This window comes from Myripristis murdjan, chromosome 6 (genome assembly GCF_902150065.1).
Source record: "Myripristis murdjan chromosome 6, fMyrMur1.1, whole genome shotgun sequence".
NCBI lineage: Eukaryota > Metazoa > Chordata > Actinopteri > Holocentriformes > Holocentridae > Myripristis > Myripristis murdjan.
In genome coordinates, this window is record NC_043985.1 from 14,203,525 (window position 1) to 14,227,504 (window position 23,980).

Below are 23,980 nucleotides of genomic sequence, written 5' to 3' on the forward strand. Positions count from 1 at the left end.
TTCAAAAGAAAAATAGACACTCACATAAGTGTAGCAGTGGAACTGATTCATCTACAAACCACATCTGATGCTTTTACTCTCCCTCGGCCAGGCATACTCATTCATTGTGGTTCCACAAATGCCCTAGCTAACGCTTCTGTCAGACACTGAAGAAGTCCATGCGACATTTCCACATGAAACAGTGTAGCACTATTTTGTCGCATATGAACAACTGGGAGAGCTAATCAGCACTGGGGAAAGTCATTAACATCCCTGTGAGGTCTCATCTCAGGGCTGACTTCAATGTACAGCCAGTTCAATCAACACATTATGTGAAATTCAGATTGCCGTTCTGATCTTCCAACAGCTCAGCTACCACAAGCTAATGGAATACATTAGCATGCTAACTGCAGTTAGTGTCTCATCATCACTCTCCAATCCATGGTTACAGACTCAGTGTTTGCATCGTTGATGGACTGTGAATAATATGTTGGCATACAGGGTGATTTGCCATGTTTACTTGACTGGCGTGTAAAACATCCAAATGTTCATTGCATACATAATATTCAGGCCTCAATCAACATAATACAGACCCTGCTATAGATGATTTCCCTAAATTTAGAATGCAGGTTTAATTATGCTTACTCAGTGGTGCTTGTACAGCTTTACACATAATTTCACTGTTCTTCACATGATATTGTATGGGATCAAGCTGTGTGGTGGTACTGCAAAATAATCTCTCAAGTCTCAAATTTCAGAAAATATTTAGACATATGTTTACAAAAATCAGTCAAAAATCTATGTATGTGTTAGGGCTTGGCAGTACATCAATATTATATCAATATGATGATATAATGCTAGATAAGCATAATAGTAAAAAAAAATGCAATTTTCTGAACTTCTGACTATCTTATTAGATTAGCTGTTCTGATTTATTTTTCTCTACCTGCTTGCTCATCATATCCACATTACTTATGACTTATAAATCTTTTTGTGTAAATATCTTATGAAACCACCCATAGACATCCCTAAAATATCCCCACAACATCAAAATCAAGATATTTGGTCAAATATATGATGATATTTGATTTTACAGCCCTGTGCATGAATATAACATTCATTTGAAACATCTTTTGGACATGAGAAATCTGATCATACCTCAGTTCGGAGTGGTGGATAGAGAGGATGACCCCAGAGTTGAGGTGTTCCTGTTTGAGAGTCGCCAACACAGTAAACTCACTCTTGCCTCTCAACTTCTGGACCATCCGCTCTGACACCTCAGCAGGAGCCTTCACTTCCCTGGAGGAACCTAGGGGGACAGGAGCATCACATATATATTACACCACTGATTATTAAACCAGTTTCCCCAGGGAGCTCAATAGAGTTCATTTTTATCTGGCAAGGTAAAGATGAACATTATTTATTTAAAAAAAAAAAAAAAAAAAAAAAAAGCTAAATAAATAAATAAACAAATAAATAAACCCTAACAAAGGTCATTTACATTTATGTTGCATTAATCATATGAGGACCACCGATAACAGCACAAAATTACTTTTTTGTTTACATTTTCAAGCAGTTACTACATTGAACTGAAATCAAAAATCAGCACGTTTACTGGCAGATATGTGGTTATCTGTTTTACAATTCAACTATTACATATCGTTAAATAGAATATTGTCACTACAAAACATGACAAGGAACATGACAGATTCTCCCACTTTCAAATTGATGCGTAGCGTTCTTGATAACATGATTGACAGCATGTGACAAAATGAGTGTAAGTGGATTTCAAATCAATCAAATGTTTATTTTTTGAGAACACTGGGTAAAATAGACCTCAGTTACAGTGGGTTAAAACAATTCTGAGTTCATGTTTTCCATATATGAAGACAAATTCACAGTATCTGTTTGGGAGAATTGTGAAATAGTGAACCCGCCAGTTCCCATCAAAATCCCACCATAATCGTGTTCTTCCCTGCTGTACAGCTTCTTTTCCTGTCTGCTCTCCCTCAATTTCTTTCCCCCCTCAGTAATTTCAAAACCAGCAGACTTATTTTATTATTATTTGTCTTACCATTCCCTCAAGAGCTGCTCTGAATAGCTCAAACATTTACACACATTTACAAGGATGGAAATATTTCACATATTGAATTACAAACGTTAGGTTAGTATCTTATGTCCGAGGTAAAAACAATGTAGTTTTAAAATATGTAAGCGTGCATATAAAAATCACTTGTGGTATCAGTGCCTAGAGATAATTTAGCCCATTCATTTCTGGAATGAAGCTACAAACAGGATTATGGCGACCATCACAGCCACTGATATCAACTGATATTTAACTGAGTGATGATAAAACATGTTATAACTGAAATTAGTGTGTTTTTGAGGTTAAAAACAGATTTAGGGTTTCCCTCAAATTCTGAACGTGAAGTTGCAAATCATAAACCAACTTCAGTTGTGTCAGAGACGTCCACATGTCCCATTTGAGAGTGTGTGATGAGCCTCTGAACAGGAGGGAAGCTGTACATAAATCTTTGAACCATTCAGAGCAACTCTTGAAGGCTGGTAATAATTAAATAAGACTACTGGTCTTCAAATTATTGATGGAGACATGTTAGACAGCTGGACGACAACTGAAGTAAAGCAAATGGGAAAAGTTGCTATACAGTAGAGAACATGACTTTAATGTGATTTTAACAGCAATACATACATATACATATGTGTGTGTGTGTGTGTGTGTGTGTGTGTGTGTGTGTGTGTGTGTGTGTGTGTATTTGGTATATTTACATTCACTCCTGATGAATTCAACTTCATAAATGGAAAACAAACCCAATTTTAAAAACCACTGTGGCATATCTCAGTTAATGATGGAAATCAGTTTAAATGAACAATATTAAAATGATATTCTTCATAGCAAAAGTGAAAAAAATGTTTATTGACATGTTTTACAGGGTAAGACAGAGATTTGCTACCCTGCTGATCATTTAGAGCCTATTTTTCTAAGGTCAAATGTAACCTCAAGGCTTGTAATAATGAAGAGGACACCTGTCACTGGGGTTAGGGTTAGGGTTAGGCATTAAAAAAACAAGTCAGTCCCATTGTACCTTTTAAAACCTTAGTAATTCTGAAGACATGCTGTAGCTTGCAGACAATATAAAGGCACAGCTTGAAATTATCCACTTGCTAAAATAATCAGATCACAGCTTGATGCTGCCAATTGTACAGCATATCAGCGTAGTCCAAAAATCTTATCAATCTCTAACAGCTTTGCTTTGTGCACCTTCTCATTTTTTCATGTAGGAACTGAGATATGAGGCTGGGGATCTGGGGAGAATAAGTTAAAGGGTAAGGGCTCTGGCGTGGAGAGGAGGGCATTTTCTCTGCAGTTGCTAGCTAGCAAGCTTCTGCTCCCACCAGTGTGCCCCATTCCTCCTCCTCAACTCTACACAGACGTCTATGCTACTTTAATGGAAGCATCAATAAATGATGACGTTTCTCAGAAGCGATCACATCAAAGAGTTCACTTCCAGCTATGGGATGCATGCAAGATGCCCTGGCACACTTAAGCGCTCCAGGAAGCTAGCGTGGCGGCTTTTCCTCAGTGTATTAACATTACTTCCAGCTGGTGAGAGTAGCCAATTAACACAATGCAATATCTGAAACTGCAAACAAGGCCATGATGAAGCCTGGCATACCAGGAGCGCACAGTGTGCACAGTGGTTATATGGGATACAAAGGCAACCTGCTGAGATGAGCAGCCTTTTTCCACCTCTCTTCCTGAGAGGAAGGGGTTAGCATGTTAATGTTTAAGCATTTTTTTTGATCCAGACATGAGTCATTTGTCTCAATATTAATGTCGTCTTGAGTTTTAGCTCACCAGTGGAATATATACAGTAGTTTACATGACTTAATGCACTTTCGTCTGCCAGTTCTGAGGTGGGACAAATGGTTCAATGACAGTTAAAGTCCTCTGTCCAGCAATGACCTGCTGCCATCAACAGAAAATGACTTAATAATTAAATCTAAGTGAACACTTTCCGTGGCAATCCAGGACATTACTGGATATTATTCATGTCTTGATATGCATTTGGAGCAATTTTCGGTGAATAATAATTTTTTACTTTGAGTCATTTTGATAGTTATAAAAACGCTGTATGTGAGAGTGAAATACATTGATCATTTGCCACTTTTAATACAACGATGAGCTCAAGCCAAACCAGATTCGCAACGCAGATGGCAATATGCAATGGTCAGTCTATTGCCAGACCTCAGGGTGGATGTGTATGTTTATGACAGGCTGAAGATAAGGGACCACACTGACATCTCAATCATGGGCACAATGGGGGAGGTGGGAGGGAGCAGATGTAAGGGTGGGGTCCACAGTGAGAGCAGAAGGACGGGACAGCAGGAGGGTGCTCAGGACCAAGGGTCTCTAAACTGCTCCCACAGCTTGCAAAGCATGAGCCTTTGATCTAGGAGAGGTTGAGTCTGTTCTCCACCCTGTCCACCTTCAAGGGCATGGTGGAAAACTGGTGGTGTGGCGTATTAGAGGATGGAGGCACCTTCTCATTGGGAAAGCGATGGATTTGGCTTTCTATGGAGATATCTGTGTCAAAATCAGGATGATGTCAACAGTAGGATCCCTGCTCAGCCACTTGAATGAGGATTACAATGATTAAACCAATAACATCCCTGCCTTCCTAAAAACATACATGAAAGAGGAGTGGACGAGTCTGTGCTCTGATGAGAGGGCCAGCTTCCCCTTCTGCCAAATCAATGCACCCCTGCTGAGGGAGCCATTGGTCGATTATCTATTGGCAGGCGCCTGGATGGGGCAGCCACCTGCTCCTAACGACCACTCTGATGTGAGACACTGACACAAAATAGCTTGAAAATTGATCATCCACCACCTAAAATTCCCAATCAGCAAAATTTCAACGCGTGCCTCTTGTCATTTGAGATCATGGTGAGAAAATAGCATTTCTGAGGTGTACAGAGATGTATCAACTGACTGGAGATCTCCAAAAGCCTCGGGCTCAACAGCATCCCTGGGAAGCACAGCTCTGGGCTACAGCCTAATCTTATCTCTCGGATACATTGCGCTTTAATGGTTTCACTCCAGCCACAATTTCCATCCCTCAGCGTCATTTCTAATCTGAAACCGTCTAATGCAGTCTTATTTTGTCTGACCCCTAGTCCCTATACAACTGTAAATCCCCCCCACCCCTATCACTGCATTCTCATGGAAGTATATTGGCAGCACTGCACCAATCACTGGCTCACACGTTTAGCATTTAGAACAGGTGCCCTGCAGCACAGCTTGAGATCCCAGAAACACCCAGCTATGCCACAATCCTTTTCTCACACACTACCTGTATTTACAGAATGTGGGCGTCTGTACTGGAAGGGGAAGAGAGGTTTCCTTCGAATGGGAACAATTTCTCGAGGACGTGCCGATAATAGAAGTCCATGTATCTGTTCATTACGCGCATTTGGCTTCAATTTAATTATATCCCAGAGGAAACTGTGACTGAAAACAGTATTACTGATATCAGACAAGATCATAGTCACTTTTGTATGTGAATAATGAGGACTTTCATTGTTTGGTCTCTGGTGGATTGCCAGAACAAAATAACACCACCCACGCCTTTGCAACAACTCCTCTTCATCGACATTTTGCAAATACGCCATCTCTCAACCAGCGCAGAGCAAGCAAGCCATGAGATACACTAAACACACAGGGCCAAGAGGGGTCAGAACAACACAGTGAGCCAATAAACAGAGGGAGGAGCAGGAATAATATAAAATAAAAAAGCAGTTTTTTTCTTATTGCATAATGCTTCCTGTTTGACAAATGACAGAGCATATTTCCAACAACACATTTTATCTGCGGGTCTGAGCATGGAGAGGGATACGCGTGGGAGGGTAAGGCAGGAGAATATCTCTCCAGAGGGATTAGAGTAATGATAAACTCTCCACCAACAGCAAACTCCAAACCCTTCATTACTGTCACGGCGCACACATATGCACGCACAAAACACATACACAGACATACGCACGAATCAAGGTAGCACACACACACACACACACACACACACACAAACAGGAGAAGACATACACGCATACAGGAAGGCACAGGCAAAAACACTCATACACACACACACACACACACACACTTTGGCTAGCATACAACTCCTAACATGCATGTTGACTCACACAGAAGCAAAGGAAAGGACAGCCCCACGGATATGCAGACACACAGGCAAACACAAAGATGAACAAATCCGCACACACACATTGACACACACAGACACACACACACACACACACACACACCCACACACACTCACACACACCATTTAGGTAGTTGTTACAGCTCCTGAATATTATACTGCGCTCAGGCAATCTGCATTCGGAGGACCATCTCCCCCCACTGAGTGTCCGCTCTCCTGGAACAAATACTAAACCGAGCCAAGGGCACCTCCAGGACTGCTTTGGCCAGCAATTTCGCCCCAACTCACAGATCGCCTCCTCAGTGACCGCCTGTCTGACATTCACACACACTCAGAGCTGGTGTCAGCCTCCCAACCATTCAACTATACATTAGCCCGGGGAGGGGGGCCTTTCCATCCCTCTATCCCCATCAGTGGTTCTGAGCGAAACCTAGGATCGGCCTCGCCTGAATGGGCAACAAGCAAAACACTTTTTGGCCACAGGGACTTCTGGATAACGTCAGTCACTGTTTTTGAAAGGCTGTGCCACATTTTGGGGCAATACAGTAGAATAAAACATCTTACAACAGGAAATGCAGTGAGGCAATAGCGTAAGATAGAATATACAAATTGCCATGTGATCAGTATAAAGGTTTTTGAGACACCTCCTGGCTGTAAATATATGAACACAAATGTTAATCCAGCACTAAATATACCATTAGGTGGATGCTCTCACACAAAGCACCTTACAGCACAAAGTGCATAGACTGAGTTTTAGCTTGAGTGCCTCTAGATTCAATTTAACAGCAAATTCTGGGCGTGTCAGAGCCATCTATCCATTAAGTTATACATGACGAAGGCTATTGACTGTATGTCACTATTATACCAATATCATGATATGAGACTAGATATTGTCTGAGATTTTGATAACACTGAGATAAGGCTGTCTTTTTCACAATTTTAGGGAAAGACTGTACTGTAGAAAAGGGCCGCAATTCTCTGAACGTATCTGACTGTTTTAGCTGTTCCATTATTTCCCTCTATCTGTTTGGACATCATATCTAATTGATTGTTTATCAAAAATCTCTTGGGTGGAAATATTTTATGAAAACACCAATAATCACACCTAAAATATTGCCACAATATTGATATTGAAGTATTCAGTCAAAGAAACCGTGATATTTCAATTTGTCAGTACCATCCAGCCCTAAACAGGACCTCCTCACTCAATGTTAATAACAATAATAGTGTAGTATGTGCTTAATTTCATACATCTCTTCAGTTCAACTATAGAACACTCTCAAAACAGATGTGTTGAAAATAACAAATCGTGTTAATTTTTAACACACCTGCGTGTCTAGTTAAGGACAACACATTTTGTGTTGTTTTCAACACAATCAGTGTGTTAGCACATTTAACACGTTATGGTTGTGGATACTTACTGAAGGGTCTGGGAACACACCAGGTGATGCAGCAGTCTCCTTTGAGTGGCGCGGATGGCGAATAATGAAGAAAATGCGCCCCCTTCTCGCCATAAAATAACAGATTGTGTCCAACATATTAAGTGTGTTAATTTTTTTTTTTTTTTTTTTTTTTGCTTCTTTACACATTTTGTGTTGAAATCAACACAAAATGTGTTAAACGTGACAACACATTTTTTTGGGTTATTTTTCAATACATCCATTCTAAGAGTGAACAGAATCCCTACAATAGGTAAAGATTCAGTGTTGTGCTCAAGGGCACATAAACAGGGTGCATGCTCATCAACATTGGGGCTTGAACTTGGGTGTAGCATTATAGTATTACAGACTGTAGAGTTTATGAATGGGCTCTTTTAGCTGGTGTGTCTGGGAAGAGGTCAGCCCTCATATCAGAAAAACACTTTTGATTGACAGTCTTAAACACACATCTCTTACACACACACGCACACACACACACACATACACACATACTCCCTCTGTCTATCTACACACAAACACACAAAATACCCACACACACGCAGCACTACTGTATAATAAATGAGTCTCTTCCATCCCGTTGCACTTCAGTGTCACTGCAGTCAGGGACATAATCACCAGCACATACACAGAAACACCTCACTGGCACTGTTCAAACAGTCTGAGCAAGGACATGCTTCTGAGACAGACTGGATTCAAACACACACACACACACACACACACACACACACACACACACAAACACACACACACACACATACATACAAACACACACACATGCATACACACACACACACACACACACACACAATGAAAAAGTCCTGTGCTGCAGCTAAAAGGACGCTTCTAGCAACTGTGTTGTTTGCAGTTAGAATTCATTCGGGTCCAAATCGCCACTGCTGGGTGAAAACCTTCCAACTCCAGTTTTGACAATTTTCATGTTTTCACTTAAATTTTAAGGATTACATGCTCCTCTATGGGTTGAGAAAGTTCTGGGACTCATTGGCTTTCAGAAACAGTTTCAAACGCCATTGTATAATCACAAAAATGCATGGTGGTAAAGCTATAAACCAGGCTGTTTTTTTAGCTCTGTTTCTGAAAAATTGCCATTTTGGAAATATGTGTTTTTCACCCAACAATGAAATGCTTGGAACCAGAGAGGAGGGGGGTAATGGGTGGGGTCTTATCTCGCGGAGCTGCTGGGTGTGGTCCTCCCCCGTACTTGTTTCTACAGATCTAAAGATAACAAGCACTATCTATCTTAATATCAGTCACGCCACAAATTTAGGTACAACAGTGTGAGGGAAGCCTAATGATATGATGATTATCTGGCGCGGCAGAGTATCACCTGGCAATAATAAGGTGAGAGAAACACTAGCCCGGGGGCTTTTACCTTGGTCTATATGCCTGTCCCTGCGGTCCACCTCTCCTAATGCCATGCAATGTAGCGCTGACAGCTACCTTCAAAGGCATCAGCAGGGGGTGCGCTAAACAGCAATCCCCCACAGCTCACTGATCTGCTCTTTCTTCCTCAAAAAAAAAAAAAACATACTCCAGCATCTACACAGATGTGGATACAAAGATATACTTCCAGTATGTAGCCTGCACACTCCATTGTTTATCTACACATGTGCACACAGACACATTTCTATACTATGAATTGTTCTTTCCCTCCCACCACCCTCTCCATCCCCTCCTCCTGTTCTTTCAGCGTTCTCCCTATCTACCCCTCCTCCTCTCCACCAGCACCCACAGATAACAGCCATCCCTTTGGGCAGGCAGGCAGGCGGGCAGGCAGGCAGGCAGAGGAAGGGACAGCCTTGGATGTGTTCAGCCTGCTATCTAATGAGCGTCGGAATGTCACCGTGGGCCTGTCTGCTGGTCCCAGCCAGCCAAGCAGCCATACATGTGGGATCAGCAGTCTATCAAACAGCTGGCAGACAGCTCTCTGCTCCCTATCTCTCTCTCTTCCTGTTTCTTTCTCTTTCTCCCTCCATCCCTCCCTCTATCTATCTGTCATCCTCCCTCACTCTTTCTTCATCTCTCTCTACCTCATCGCTCTCTCTATTTCTGATCACAAACACACCGGGGCCCCGGTCTGCTTTGCCTGTACGCCTCTCCCTGCTTCCTCCCCCTCACCCACCATCATTGACTTAACATAGACATCCCAAACGAATGATGTAGGCGAGCTCTGCCATAAATAACACACAGCCTTCTCTGCCTGGGTAATTGAATGCACTTAAAGTCTGCTCAAAGGTAATGCAGAGAAATAAGGGGGCCGTATTGACAGAGAGGTGCCCGTCGCGGAACAGTCATGTTTTCCATTTCGTGACATCAGACAGTAAAAAAAAGCCACGGAGCTTCTTTCTTTAGCTCCCTTTCCCATTCTTTCTTTCTCTCTCTCTCTCTCCCTCTCCCTGGTAGTCTCTCTCTCCTTCTCGCTACCTGCCTGGGTAGAGCACTTCTGAGTATCATCTGCACAGAGGACATCAAATGGCCTGCCTTCACAGAGAGCTGCTGGAGTTGCTGCTCCGTGCAGAAGTGCTGCTGTCTCAGCTGCTGTGCAAGAGATTAGAAGATATCAGCAAGCTGGAGGAGAAGAGGAATGTAGACAAATGACTTTGTGGTGTTCCGGTGTCCCATAACAACACTGTCACTTTTGTGTAACATCTGATCCCTAATGAGATGTAAAATCCTTGTTGTGAGGATTTAGATGATGTCTCTGGTTTTGCCCCTGATCAGATTGCTAAAAGCAATTTCTTCTGCTGGTACTTTTGGCTGGGTCATGATAGCCATCTCCAGGCCTGTGATAGGGCTGTTAGCAGTCTGATCTGGTTGTAATCACTGTCTGTCATCGGTAGACTAATGCGTGCCTTCAACACAACAATGCATAAAACTCCAGTGCATGACAGCAGCTTGACAACTTCATTTCCTGCAGCGCCATTAACTGAACTAACAACTCACTAACATGTTTACACACTGACTTACAATTGACAAAATGGACATTTCAGCATTGGCTCGCTGCTCTACCCTTTCACGTCTCGGATACAGAGACTGGTTAGACAGACTCGGAAAGGTCACTGATAGGCAAGTGTAGCTGGGGCCCATTCATCATCCAGGCTCGCATCGTACAGCTCTGTGAACGCAGGGTTTTGTCCCTGACTAATCTGATTATGCTCACTCTTTCTATGAATCTTTGCATGTTTGTCCCATCTCACCCCTGCTCCCCCAGCTTTTTTTTTTTTTTTTTTTTTTTTTTTTCACATAAACCGAGACACTGGCTATTGTTTGGGCAGGTGGCAGTCTGAGGGGCCCCTGAGCGTGGCCCCATTCTAGCAGAAAACTGCAAATCCACTGCATGTCAGTGCTGAATCTCTTACAAAACTGTACTACGGACAAGAATATTAACTCAGACTTACATTAATATTATGATATCTCATCATCCCTACAAGCACTATTGGGACATCATCATGCAGAAATACAGTGATGACTAAATCACCGGACTTGCCTTTTGTCATCTATTGAGCTGTTCAAATAAAAACTACTGTTAGTATCAGTTTTTAAAGTTTGATCAACATTTTTTTCTCAAATCATCCTATCTCGTGAGACATTTTTTTTTTCCATCTTATATCACAAACTCACATACACACACACACACACACACACACACACACACACAAAGAAATACATAGAGTGTCTTACTGTACCTTGGAAGTGGAAAGCTCTAGACTCGCTGTGGAAACCCTGGACCTGAGTAACTCCATCAAAGCCGTCTTCAAGCGTTAGTTCATCAAATACGCTGATGCGCAGGGCAGGGTCAACCCCAAAACCTAAAACTAATTTGCAAAAACAAAAACGTCATTGTTAGTGTTAGATTACTAGTGGGTTGGGACACCTGTGATGCTAATAAATTCGAGTCCACTGGTGTCAGGGGAGGAGATGGGAGGTTAGGCTATAATTACAAGCTGCTTTATCAAGTCGGCAAATCATTTTTTTTTTTTTTTTTTTTTACAAAGAGAGCAATTATAAAAAATAAATAAATAAATAGATAATTAAATAATACATGCAAACACATGTATTTATTTTCATTATCAAGCAGCCTATTGCAAAATCCATAATCAATGACAGCGTTGGGTCCTACCTGAGAAGGCGCAAAATAAACCGAGGACCAGAAATAGCTGTAATAATCCCATGGTGAATTTTTTTAAAAATTAGTCCATGTTTTGTCCACTTCCAAGAGACAATATTGTTCAATCACATACGAATGATGTATCACCCCAGCTCAGAAGGCTATTACCAATCCCAAACACTGAAAGAAGGCATCATCACAACTCAGATGCCCAATGGTGAGAAAAAACACATCCGGGAAGGGAGAAAAAAGCACAAATTATCCCATTTAATGCGAGGTCTGCTCCGTCGGCAGCATCCGCGGCACAGGTGGGTAACAGAGGATGTAACAAAGCGAGATGCTGCTGCTGCTGCTGCTGCTGCTGCTGCTGCTGCTGCTTCGCCAGTGCAAGAGACGCTCCTCTACAGCAGTGTGAATGAGAGCTGCGGCCACTGGAGGAGGCGGAGGAGGAGGCAGAGGAGGAGGAGGAGGGGACAGGAGGAAACCCTGTCGAGGAGTGAGAGAGGAGGGAGGACCGATTAAGCCCCCTTGTGGCCTCGGCTGAGAGAATCCTTAGTAAATCCAAAATGCTCTTAAATGTCTTAAATGTCTTGCAAATAGGCCTGTTGACATGCTCCAAGCAGGCTATGTGTACAATACACCCATATCCCTAATGGGACAGAATTACAGTAATCCTATGATACAGGAAATTTGAGAAGCACAGGCAAACGCAAATGCTAAATAAAAAGTGGGGGAACCATGAACACCCGCACCAATCTAAACAAAAATCAAATATATTCTAAGAAAATCTTCCATGTATTTCTCTTCTTCTTCTTCTTTTTTCAGATCCTTTCCTCATACACATTACATCTGTTTGATACTACTGAGCCGGATCTATGCCATAATTTGACCTCGAAGTTTATTTCATCTTAAAAAGATGGGCAAACTCTATTCTAAGTTATTGCAGTGAAACATTGCAGTGGAAACTTAGTTGAGGGTGGTTTGCCCTGTTATATCTCTGAAAATACCACAGAAAAACTATACTAACCTATATGCAGTATGAATATTGTGATAACATAAGAGATTAAAAATAATACCATGAATCTAAAATTCACCACAGTCACAGTAATCCCACTAAGTACCCATAGGGCTATTACATTATGGTGACTTTGCATTAGGAGACTAGAGAGGAATTTATTTGTATAGTTGGAAGGTACCGGCCATCTGTTTAATGCAAAATACCACCTTAAGTAAGGTCATGCCCTTATAAAGAAGACTGTACTCAGTTTTAGATGCTTTATGTATACTTTGTAAATGAATAAAAATAAGATCCTGTATGAGTATTAAAGGAATACAACAGTGATTGGAGATAAACAGATAAATAAATAAATGAGCAAATAAATTTTAAGTAAAGTCACCATGCCACCTTGCCACCTACATATGACTATTCCCTAAGTATTATGATTTTATTTTAGAAGAATATTGGTGTTACATGTGCAAAGGGCAGAGGAGTGTCTTTAAACAAAAATAACATACTGTACCGTGTAATAATTTACCAGTTGTCTCAAAGCATAATGTTAAATTTACCATCATGTCACAAATATTCAAATTATCTTATGATAGGAGTTATGACCTCTTGTAAGCATAATGCCCCAAGCTGCTACAGCTTCATTTTGTATTAGTTAAGTCATCCAATAAAGTTGAAGTTTGGCTTCTCGGCAGGTGGTATGAAAATGAATCGAAATGGAATGCTTGGCTGGCTGTGTGACTCAGCCTTGTTAATTTGTTTTTATAGAGCACAGATGCTTTGTGCTCTGCATATTTGTTTACTCCTCTTGCATCTTCTTTATCCATGGGACCAATTACCATTTTGAAACATAACCAGTTTACCAGTATCAATGCCAGTGTAGATTTTTTCCCTTTTAAAAGCAAGATAAACAGTTACATTTTCCCAGAATCCTAATAAATTTTCTGCCAGATGGACATAAATTGAAGCCTCTTCATAGAGGTCTGTTCAGAGGCAATCCCAAGTCCGTAACAAACTGCGGCCAATCCCTGGATCCCAGGAAAAGTCTTGTGTTGGCTGCGCTCGTCTGTCAAACTGGGCTGACAAGTGGAGGATGGCTGTTATCAAAGAGCCAGCAGATACTATTCTGGGGACAGTTCCAGATCCTCTCTGGCACTCAGGCTCTTCCTATGGACCCCAGAGTGAAGGCAACATATTTGTCATATCAGTCTGCCTCTATTACAATGCAGTTCCATTATTGCCAGTAACATGTTGGGCTTTACTAATTCCCTGGCACAATTTTCCATATGCGTCTTCAAAACACATATGTTTTGATAAATATGCCTCTATCCACCTTCAATTCAGCTAGCTTGTTCATAGGTCTATGGTGTGCAGCTAATGGGCAGCTTTTGTCAATAAAACAAAGGCAGGCAATGCATCTTCAGCTGAGCTGAGCCAGAGTACCACATCTGCTGTGTGAGAGGGCCCCCGACTCTCTATTCATTATTAATAATACTGGATTTCTTCTGGGTCCAGACATAGGAAATGTAATTACATTGTATTGCCCACAAGTTGTCATTTCCTAAAGTGCCGTCAGGAAAAGAAAAGTCATTAAAGCATATGCCCTGCCAAGAATAAAAACTAATAAACACACACACAAACACAGGCAGATGCAAACACATGCAACACACAATTCACTGTCACACACAAAGACACACACACACACACACAAACACACACACGTACCCTCCACCCCCACACACAACCTCTGAGGGCAAGGACAGCAGAACTCTAGAAGTGATTTTGTGCTTCTGTAAAAGAAACAGATGGGTGATGCATTATAATACTCTTGGGGGCTCATTCACTTTGGCCATAATCTTACCATATAGGCATACTAATGCCATAGACAAAATGGATTCAGTTGTAGGAGCTGCATCAGGGCTGCCAGGATTTGAATGAGCAGCAGTGAAACTGGCCTTCTTGTTCTCAGAGGGCTCCCTTGGCAATCATTTGTTCCATGTCATACTGACCTTGCCTCTCTTTCAAAATTGACATTCATGAGCAACACTGGAAAAGCTATGCTCTTATGATTCATTACATCTGTCTGCTCAATAATATGCATTTCATTAATGTGTTTCATTAACATAGCTTTGCGTTTTTATTAATTTTGATCTGAAGATATGACATTGCTGAAGCTGATGAAACAAGGCTTATCAAAACAGATAAATTGAATACATTATGATTCAGTGATTTCAGTGATAAGCATGGGTTGTGCCATTACAAACCCATTGGGTATGTAGGAATATACCACATGGACAGATATACTGGTATTAATTTGTATTTTTAGTCATTTCATGCTCCTACTCTGATCAAGCAACTTGCAATAACCACAACAACAGCACAATAAAGCTTAAAATCCCAAACTGAAAAAAATTATAAGCAAACACCACACAAATATCCCCATACCTCTACAGAATTTATGCATTTAAGAGAATTTCCCGGTGAAGGAATAAAATCTGTTCCGGGAACCTACAGATCATGCCAGAAATATAAGATAATTCCAACTGGACTGACAGTAGAGAGGCAAGCAAGACTGTGGCTTTTCTAACATGCTCTGTGTGGAGGAGACACAGATGTATTTCATTCTCTCAGTGCCATCTAGTGCATGAGGCAGAGAATTACAAGGACTGGATCACTGGAGCAGTACTGGGGTACAACAGGCAGTGTCACCCTTGGTCCACTGCAGCGCTAATTGCCTGATGGCCTGAAACACAGATAATGTTGTGTTGTTACATTGGTTGGACAAAATAAAACACCTAATATATGAACACCAAGAACCTAATAATAGATAGGGCAACTTTTTGTCAATCCTTTGAAGGGAAAAGACGGTGGAAATCGGCTTCACACTCCGGAACTGCCAATTAGGGTTCAATGATGTTTGGATACGGTGATTAGGGGGGCCATGGAAGCATGTTTTACTTCAATCTGGTGTCCATGTAATCCCTGGGGAATTTCTTTAGCAATGTGTATGGGAGCATTACCATGTTCATACATGGGAGAAGGACAAGAAAATAGTGTCCACCACCAACAAGAAACTACAAGAAAGAAAGAGAGAAAGAAAGAAAGAAAGAAAGAAAGAAAGAAAGAAAGAAAGAAAGAAAGAAAGAAGCAAACAAACAAACAAACAAAAGGGTGACTCAACAGACAATTTTACCCCGTCCCATCGCTCAGAGGTCCAGGTTCTGTCCTCTATACATTATGTTATGTGTGTCTTTGTGTGTGGTGGAGTTGTAATCTTTGTCGAGCTCTATGATGTACAGTCTTCACCGAGACACGTGTGTGTCACAGAGGTATTGACACTGTAGATGTAAAATGTAAGTTCAGAAACTATCCTGTCAAGCATTTATCTTTGCGTCTCTGAGCCTGCACTTGGGACCACTTTGCCAGTGTAATTTTTTGCACATTGTCATATTTTTTTACACTGTTCCCTTGCAGCACTTGCAGGGTTTGTGAACAATGCTCCTGTAATTCATGCCCCAACTAACGGGCCTCTCTTGAACTCTGTTTGTTGCATCACGATTCTTTAAAAACTCACACATTCACTGCTGATTACAAAATGTTCAAAGAACCTCACTTTGACATATTTGTTTTCTTCATAGGCACATGATTATATTTTGATCTCTCTCTCCTGTGGATCTTTATCGACTGTCTAAGCAGTGCAGTGGCTCCATGCAGCCACTCCCACTCCTCCAGACCCCATTGTGAGTGTGTGCAGTGAGCTGGCTCATTGAGCCCTCACACTGAATGGGCCTTGGCCATTCATTCAGCATACAGAAGCTCATTAGAACTCTATAGACACACAATTGTGAGCCCCACATTAGAAACTTCCTCCACTGGGGCACAGACACCGCACACAAAGTGCCAGTTTGCTGCTAAGCTAAACGCATTGTCTTCCTGATTCATAGAGTCTGGCCCTCCATTCATGATATTAAGTTCGAGTGGTGGAATATCAATTGCATGTGCAATGGTCCGGTATCTTTTTAAGAGCTTTGGTGGGGGTAAAAAAGAGGGAGAAAGGGATCTCAGCTGGTCTGCAGAGTGCTAGTTTTCAACAGGGCCATTGTGAGGACTCTGAATGAAGGGACCCCTGTTTTTTCCCTCCATTTGTAAAAAGAGAGAGGGACATCAAATAAATTCACATGAACTTGCTTTCAGGGTGTTTCCAAGACTTACCTTTTGAGAATAGCCTAATTATACCTCCCTCTCCTGGAGAGCTCTATTGGAATCTCGCTAATTACAAAGTGGTGAATCTTAATGATGATATCCTCTTAGCTATGCTTTTAAAAACGTGCACAAAGTCTTGTTAGATCAAGAACCGTTTCCCTCCAAAATGAACATGATTTATGTTAACAAGAAAATATGAAGTTCTTTAGAGTGTCCCTCATTTTGAGGCGGCCACAGATTTTCCACAGAGTTTTGACATTCACTGCTGAAAGGCTGTGAGGGAAAAGACTAAATGAATACATGAATAAAATAAATGAATGGTCCTCAGTTATTACCTGAAAAAAAATATGAAGCCACATGCTCTGTGTATATCAGGATTATAAGCAAATATAGTGAATAATGGCACCACAGAGCAGACTGTGGCCCCCTCTGGATTTCTCTCTGTCATAAACAAATGACTCTCCCTCCACCAGACAAAAAGCCTTGGGGCACTGTCACAGCCACTGGGCTATGTAGAGCATGTAAGCACACATTCACTGCACAAAGGTAGATAGCACACACAGACTCGCTAACACTCATCATGCAACGCAGCGCCATGCCTTCTCCACCAGTCTGTGGAATAAAACCTCAAATTTGATTACAAGCAACCTTTGGCTCCCTGGCCATCACACAATAGGCCGAGCTGTCTGGGCCAATTTCCATGCTCAGCATGAGGTATCTACACCCCCAGTCCCCCCGACCAGTGTGGACATGCCTGTTTACTGTTCTTGAACTCCGGGTCTTTCCCCCCTCTCATTGGTCTTTCTATTATGATGTTGAGGATCATTAGCTGGAACAGTCATTGTGGTGTGAAAGGTTACACGAGCCTTTCATTGGACTTGTTTATCCCAAAACTTCACGTGCATAGGCCTGTCAGTGTGTGTGTATGTGAGTGTGTGTGTGTGCCTGTGTGTGAGAAATACTGTAATATTTTTCAAGTAACAACAGTCATAGTTATGCTTTGTCTGGCTGAGAAATATACAGTAATATCTTTTGGCTTTTAGATATAGCGAATGTTTTGACTGGATGCCTGGGTAACAAAACAGGGAAAGGGTTGCCAAATTGAACGAGCCAAAGGGCTATGACAAATGTCTTTTATGTTTATGGCTGTGCACGCATCTTGTCCGTGACGTGGTGATTCTGCATATACAATAATCCCATCATGCTGTATTAAGATCTGTTTTCTACAGACATGGTGTGACAAAATGTAGTCAGGACACATGCTGCATCTCACTTCTGCATTCACTCACCACAACGCTTGTTAAACCTGACAAGTCTGTGAGTGAATACTGAGGCACTGCTGCATCTAGAGATGAATTTATTGAAAGGTTTATTTAAATAAAATGTAAACGGTCTGAAAACTTTATGAAGTGTTTATATCAAATAGATTAAAAAATCCTAATTATATCAGAAAAATATGAGTTTTAAGGCATGTTGCAGGAGATTGTAGGTGTCTCATTTTTAAACAAAGATGAAAAGATCTTTGTTACTGGCTTTTTACATTTTGTACACAAAAAGCATCTTCTACATGCCCTGATTTGATTATCATATATATTTTCCAGCCTGTGTTCATTTACTCTCCAACTTGATTCCGTCTTGAATCATTTCACAATCAAAACAACCTTTACAGAGGGTTGACGTGTCTTAACTGAAAACAGAAATAAGCACAATGTAAATGAATTGCTAAGCATTTGATAGCCCGGGGTTTCTACAAGGCACAATGGAGCACTGACGGAGGCTGGAGAAAAGAGAAAACTATTTACTACTGGAGAAGACTGTTTGGTGCATGTTAAACTTTGGCCAGCAGTTCATTGTCTCTGGTGTCTATCATTTAATAGGCTAGTTGACATAATGAATGAGCCGGACCCACCTTCTGCCACTCCAGAAAGGACCCCGGCCTTATCTGAATTGAGAAACACATTAGAGCCTCTCAGCCAATCACGACACAGCCCTGTAGCAAAGTGCAGACCCAAAAGAGGAAGAGGAGAGCACTTTTGTTTTCTCCATACTTTAATGAAGTTGGCCTGGTCACTCAAGGAGGGATTAAGAGAGAATTTAGTGTCACTGAGCTGTGACTGCTGGAGAGGGAGTTGAAGTGTTTGGGTCAGTGTGTGAACAGGATGGTTTCAGTCCAGAGCTGCATGAAGAAGAGGAATATGGCTGGGTCTCCTCCTGCTTTACCGGGCTTCGGGAGCTCCGGGAAGAGTTTTCTTATTGATAATCTGCTGCAGTCACAGACATCTTCGGCCCTCGCAGAGGGCAGGGCAGGTGGACATGCGAGGCGAGCACCATGTGGACCCCCTAGGAGAACCTGGGGCCCACAGCATGGAGCCTATGAGAGCCAGAGCCAGGGTCAGGGTCCACACTCTCACCAGGTGAAAGACTTGGGTGGACCGCTTCCGCCACACACAGGTAAAACATTATGAAAAATGTGAATTTTTTTACACATACATCTAATATCAGCATCTTGTTGAGGGTTTTAGGTGTGTGAGCACATCCTTGAAGAACACTACGGACGTAGTGTTGAGAGTGAGGGTTGTTCTATGTTCTCTGAATAAATGTGACAGCTGATTTTTCTTTTTTTCAGCTGATTTGAAATAAACCACAATCTCATCACTGAGACAGGGAGGACTGTTGAAAGGGAGGATTGTTTTTTGTGTACAATCCATAAAATTACACCTGAACACAAGGACAAAAGTTTCTGTTAGGGCACATAACTGTTGAGTGAGCATTTATTATTGTCATTGCTATTGAGAGTAAAACAATTATTATTAAATTTATAGAGTAATTGTTGTGAGTTTTGCAAATATATATATATATATATATATATATATATATATATATATATATATATATATATATATATATATATATATATATTATTTATTTATTTATTTTTTAACTTCAACCTTTCAGTATTTCATATGGAAACTTATTAGTAGGTCCTTAAGCTTAATATGACAGATTCTGCTCATCTTTCTGTAGGGCTAGTATATAATAGCTAATAGCTAAGGCTGATCCAAGTAATGAACAAGAGTTATGATGAGTATTTTAACTTATATACTGACATTAATTCACAATGAAGACTAATAAACACTGGAATATTTTTTTAACTTTTAGCTTTGCCTTTGCAAATTCCAATTAATTGGAGTTTTAAATTCTGTTTTATTGAACAAAGCACAATATAACTGTCAATTCTGATTTTACAACAAAACAAACTATATATTTAAATAAAACAGTTAATTAAATTATGTTTTGTGCAACTTTAGTGTGCAAAACTTTGGTTCATCTATCCTGGTGTCTCAAAGAAAAAAACCTCTAACCTCCTGTAACAAATTATATTATTCAATCTACGAATACTATAAACACTTTTCAGTTTGTGATATATCATATTTGATAACAGCTTTGTAAATGCCAAATTTGGAACATGATTTACGCGCTGTTTTTGAGAAGAAAATACGACAGACTATTCCACGCTCTATAGATGAGATTTCTCGCACACTCATAATTAGTGACTCTTCAAGTCTCATTACGCCAAATATTCTCCAAGTGATTTAGTAAATTATTTGTTTCTCTTTGACAAGTAGTTAAGCCTGAAACATGGTGAAAATGATCATCAGAAATTTGCTTTGAAATCACTGCTTTATGCATCATCATTTAAAGCTTTCTACTGCTGTAAAAATATTTACATTACACTATATGTATACAAAAATTAATAATTAGTTAGACAACATAGCATTAAAAATGCCCTCAGAAGTTGGTAGTGATACAAATACAGGTCCCTGTGGATTACACCCACCACACCTGGCTATCGCATGATTATATTCAACAGTGTCTCTCCCTGTCTCTCTCTCTGCAGGTGTGTTCAGCAGTGTTTTCCTGCAGAGCCCTCAGTATCTGCTGGCATGCTGCGGTGGGTCCAGCCCCCCTCCTGTCTTCTCCAGTGAGTGTTTTATGCCTCATCAGCAATGCTTCAGCTACTCTCTAAGCATTAGCAGCAGGGTCTCCCATGCTCTCCACAGCTAATTACCAATGCTATGCCAAAGAGTTAATTCTCCGCTCAACTCTGCACAGCACTATTCATGACCACTCACGGCTGTTTAGGATGGGGAAGAGGGGTGGGTTGCAGGGCTTTTATGAGCCCCTGGGGCCCCCTATTTTGTACTTGCAGATACACACTTTCATTAGTGCAAATATGCAGAGCTAATAAACATCTTGTCTTCTGTCAGATTAAGATTATAATTAACAGGTGTAGATTCTTAGTGCTGAATAAGGCAGATTGTTTCAAAGCTCAGCATATTTAAAACAACAAAAAAGTTGGCTCTGAATCCCAATAGTTTTTAGTTTGAATTTCACAGTGGATGAAATCTGAAAACATAAATGTTAAGTCATTATAGGGCACTAAGTATCATTTTCATGTACATAATTTGGGCCTAACAGTCTGCAACTTTAAGACTATTGGACTGACATTCTATCAGAGCCACTGGAGGTAGTTAGTTGCTGCATCTGATGATGCCTGTCAAGTGTGGTGGAAAATAGCATGAATCAGAAAGCCCTCATCCCCTGGGTGCCTTGAGCCCTCTTAGTGGGTTGACACTTTCCCACAGTGCCCAGCAACACAACAATGCCATGCCTGGCCGTGACCAATCGGCACTTTCACTCCACCATCCACACGCGACCCTGCTGCAATTTTTCACTGCAGCAATGAACTCCATTGAACACAAAAAACCCACCCATTTCTCTGCAGAAGTGGGCTGGACCAGGAACAACCCCTTGGCTATTGTGTGGCTAAAGAGGTTGGTTCACCAACCCCCCTCCTTTCTCCTGTCCTTCAACTCTCATTCCTTCCCATTGGAGACCTCTTGACTGGGACATAAAGCATTCAATGAAAGTGACTTTTATAGACTTATTCGAGCTCATCTTCACATACAGACTGGCTTCATACCTGCAAGTGAAAAGATTTAGTGTTAGAGCACTGAGTCAGTGAGTAGTGGCATTTCCATTTAACAGCTCTATTGTTGGGGTTCCACAGGGTTCTATAGTCGGCCCACTAGGGCAGACACACACGTTGCCCGGGAGTGACCTGGTAATCGGCCGTTTAAGTGGAAGCCATTGACTTCCAATAGAGCAGTGAGGAGCATGTCCAAACCTGTTACGCGCTCCCTAGAGGTGGTCTATGTGCAGATTTGTCGTACAGATTAAAAAGGCAATGTTGAATGGACTGGATAAATTGTTCCACTTGACTTTTGTTGTGCATGCACCTGTGAGTGAGGCAGCGTGGGATTGCCCCTCACAGTTCACCAAATCCCTTTTTCCTCAGATGAAATGGCTTTCTATGCTCTCTTTAGTCACCCCCTGTTTGTTAAATTGGATAGAAAAAAAGCATAAGTGGAAAGTGAGTGATAAAGTGAGTGTGTCAAAAAAGCAATCTACAAATGAAAAGGTAAGAGATTTGGTACCTTTTTTTTTGCTCTCAGGTGAAAATGCCCTAGAAGAACCCTTTGAAAAATGATCCTCCCTCACAACATCTTAGCTATTAATCACGTTTTTCCATCTCAGTTCACTACATACCACCTCTGTACTCTACTGCTTACTTATTGCACCCTCTCATCCATTTTTAAATTGAGATAGTGTGCTGTTCCTGACTGTGACATTGTGCCTAAAGATGCACATTGGCCAGAAAAGCAACAGTGTGTCACTGACAATTAAAATCAGTGACCCATAAAACATTTCAGACTCACTGAAGATGTTCTCAAGGTGGCTACGTTACAAAGATTGACAAATGCCCCCCTCTCCCTCCTCCTCCAATCAATCAGATGGCGCAAATATTCCAATGTGGTCTGCAGATACAAGTCCTAAATCTCGCAGAGGCATCCTAAGGAGGGCAGTGTTCTCTGAGGAGCAACGCAAGGAGCTTGAGAGAACATTTCGGAGACAGAAGTACATCAGCAAAACAGACAGGAACAAACTGGCAGCTGATCTCAGTCTCAAGGAATCACAGGTAATCCAATGAGCATTAATGAGCACACTAGTTTTCTGCAAAATTGATCTCTGATCCAAAAACTAGGCATGAACAGGGTATCATCCTGTATTTATCACATGTGCACATGTGCTGCACTTGGCTGTTAGACATATTTGATTTCATAACCCAAAGGTTAGATAATCAGGTTTGTAATCAGAGTTGCAAATTTGAATGGTGGGACCAGCTGGGAAAACAGAAAAGTAATTGTATGACAAAAAAGCTGCCCTGCCTCAACAACTGCGGCCCTCAAAACAGGCACTTGACTTTATATTGCTTTAGTGGATCTGTTCAGTGACCAGCAGTTGAGGACTGTTGTTGCACTGCATGGGCAGCTTCCAGGCATGAATGTGTGTGACTATATGAATGTGAAGAGGCAGAAACATCTTGAATGCTCTTACCATTATCTGGATCATTATTAGTTGAAAAAAAAAAGAATTACACTGGCAAATATCACCCAATTTACTTTTAATGGCTATGCACTATCCGACTGCTAGGTGAAGATCTGGTTCCAAAACCGCAGAATGAAGTGGAGGAACTGCAAGGAGAAAGAGGTTCACAACAATCGCTCCCCAATGGACGAGCTCATGGCCCAGGGTCTCTCACAGGAAGAGGAAGGACCATCAACAAATCTCCCCAACGCAGAATCAGGCAGATCACCATCGCAGAAGAATGGCAGGGACACAGGAGGAGTTTTCAACAGTGGGAAGTCGTGAAGGAATTTCTCATATCTATCAAATCCCCTGTAAATCCCTAATCTGCCAAAAGACTGAGAGCAGGGTCAACAATGGGTAAATGGCATGCATGCCCTGTAAAGACTAACATTTATAATCATCACATTTTTCAGTGCATCACATTTTGTTGCATAATATCTGTAATTTGGTTGAACTGCTCAGCCAATTTGTTGCATATTATGTGTAATTTGGTTCAACTGCT

General features: G+C 41.3%; 1 protein-coding gene across 1 annotated transcript in view; it reads right to left on the minus strand.

Moving 5' to 3' along the window:
* The window catches only part of nell2a (neural EGFL like 2a), a 71,551-nt gene extending 59,443 nt beyond the window's left edge, over positions 1-12,108 (minus strand). Inside the window, exons 1-3 of the mRNA XM_030054184.1 lie at positions 11,790-12,108; positions 11,356-11,484; positions 1,138-1,288 (exon numbers count right to left, since the gene is read on the minus strand). Of these exons, the coding sequence (XP_029910044.1) occupies positions 1,138-1,288; positions 11,356-11,484; positions 11,790-11,841 (332 nt within the window). The 5' untranslated portion in view covers positions 11,842-12,108. The remainder of the gene's footprint in view (positions 1-1,137; positions 1,289-11,355; positions 11,485-11,789) is intronic.
* Positions 12,109-23,980: the final 11,872 nt, after the last annotated feature.